This window comes from Galeopterus variegatus, unplaced genomic scaffold (assembly GCF_000696425.1).
Source record: "Galeopterus variegatus unplaced genomic scaffold, G_variegatus-3.0.2 Scaffold12977, whole genome shotgun sequence".
Taxonomy (NCBI): Eukaryota; Metazoa; Chordata; class Mammalia; order Dermoptera; family Cynocephalidae; genus Galeopterus; species Galeopterus variegatus.
This window is the reverse complement of record NW_007739088.1, coordinates 34920-36965: the sequence shown is the minus strand read 5'-3', so window position 1 is coordinate 36965 and position 2046 is coordinate 34920. Positions and strand designations below refer to the sequence as shown.

The following is a 2046-nucleotide window of genomic DNA, read 5'->3' as shown; positions in this document are numbered from 1 at the left end:
ATATTACCAAACACTTCTAACAGGCCAGTTGTTTGCAGGTGCTGTGATCTTAATAATGTCAATTTTCGGGGGTTATGCACAGTCTTGCTTATTGGTCTGCAGAGAGGAATTTTGGGGCTGGATGACATAGTTGTTTTGAAGGGTATGTGAAAAAATAACTAATTTGTTTTCCAGGTCAATTCTGTCAACTGCAACACAAGCTGGAAAATAGTCCTTTTCATGAAATGGAGCGATAACAAAGATGACATATTGAAGGGGGTGAGGTTGATACTTTATGGGCTGGGCAGCTTTTTGATAACTTGGCTCCTCTTGGGGCAGCTGTTTAGTTCTCTTTTTGAATGCATTTCTACTTAATTCCTTCTGCGTGGACTTTTAGGGTGACGTGGTGAGGCTGTTCCATGCTGAGCAGGAGAAGTTTCTCACCTGTGACGAGCACCGGAAGAAGCAGCATGTCTTCCTGAGAACCACCGGCCGGCAGTCGGCCACATCTGCCACTAGTTCCAAAGCCCTGTGGGAGGTGGAGGTAAGGAGAGAGGCGGGAGAGCAGTGAGAAGGGACTGAAACCTCTCTCTCTCTCTCTGTGTTTATAAACCATATCCAGGTACTTATACCCACCTGGTTCCAGCAAATGGGTTGGGGTGACTTAGTGAAGTAAGTAAATCATGACATATCAGAAGCATGCTGGGTGTCCTCGAGGAGGAAGATAATATCTACTTTGGAAGCAAACTCAAGACTGAAATTGGAAATTTCTTTCTCCTGGCTGTCTAATCATCTGTTCTTTCTATGTTCTTTCCTTTGCTTGCTTATCAATCACAACCATATTTTTGATCATGTGTCTCCCCGGCGTGACATATTGGTGACGGGGCAGAAAAGATACACATCCAGATACCTGGAACACTCAGCAGGATGGTAAAGGTGATGAGAGGCACTTTCCACATGCTGCTCTGGAGGTTTCAATGGGGGAAGGAGAACTGGTTGGGTGAAGGATTAAGGAAGACTTCCTGAAGGAGATAGCATCTGAGCTGGTACTTACAGGATGATCTATATTTCAGAAGGAAGACATGAATGGAGTAGGTCATTTCATGTACAAGAATGGTGTGGAATTGGAAGTAAGAGGCAGCCTTGGGATAAAAGTCCCCAGTTTGGTGGGGAGTGTAGAATAGGTGTGGGAAATAAAACAGAAATGGTTTTTTTGCATCCAGGAGCCTGAGGGGTCATATATCCAAGCTGTAGAGAGATGGGATTTAATTCATAGGCAGGGAAGAAATGTGGGAAGTTGTTTTGAGCAAGGGAGTAACCATAATCAGTGTGCTACTTAAAGAAGATAGATGATTCTGCCCATGGCATGTAGTTTATTGAGAAGGGAGACTAGGGTTGCCAGACCAAAAAGAAATGATTTGAATGCTTGATGAGAGAGGAAACAAGAGCTTGAGCTAACATGGAACTCTTCTCCTCCTCCAAAGTCCTCTTCTCTGTGTCATTACAGCTCCTTGAGTAGGTACATTTCTCTGTTTCTACTTGCCTCCTCTCTTCCCCTCCCTAGCTTCAATTGTTTTGTTTTTATTGAGGTCTAGCCTACCTGCAGTGGAGTGCCACATCAGAAGCATACAACTCAGTAAATTCTCACATATGCATTCAGCCATGTAACCAGCATCTGGATTAGGAAATAGAACAATAGCAGCACCCCAGAAGATCTCTTGACTATCTTTCTGAGTAATAGCCTCCTTTTCCTCCTGGAGAATTAACTACTGAATTGACTTCTATTGCCATAAATTACTATTGCTTGTTCTTGAACTTCAGATAAGTGGAACCATACAGTATATAGTCATTTTGGGGTCTGTTTTTTTCACTCAGCGTTATTATTTCAGGATTCATCTATGTCATGACATGTATCAAACAGTTCATTCCTTTATATTGCTGCGTAGTATTCCACTGTGTGGACAGGCCACGGCTTGTTAATCTGTTTACCTGTTGATGGACATTGGAGTTGTTCCCAGTTTTTGGCTGTTACAAATAAAGTTTCTAGGGGCATTTGTGTACAAGTTT

General features: G+C 42.9%; 1 protein-coding gene across 1 annotated transcript in view; it reads left to right on the top strand.

Annotated features, from left to right (window-relative positions):
• LOC103581401 (inositol 1,4,5-trisphosphate receptor type 1-like) overlaps positions 1–2046 on the top strand; it is a gene marked incomplete at its 3' end in the record, with an annotated part of 34599 nt that overhangs the window by 1528 nt on the left and 31025 nt on the right. The window contains exons 2-3 of the mRNA XM_008563243.1: positions 175–258; positions 377–523. Coding sequence (XP_008561465.1) covers positions 220–258; positions 377–523 — 186 coding nt within the window. The remainder of the gene's footprint in view (positions 1–174; positions 259–376; positions 524–2046) is intronic.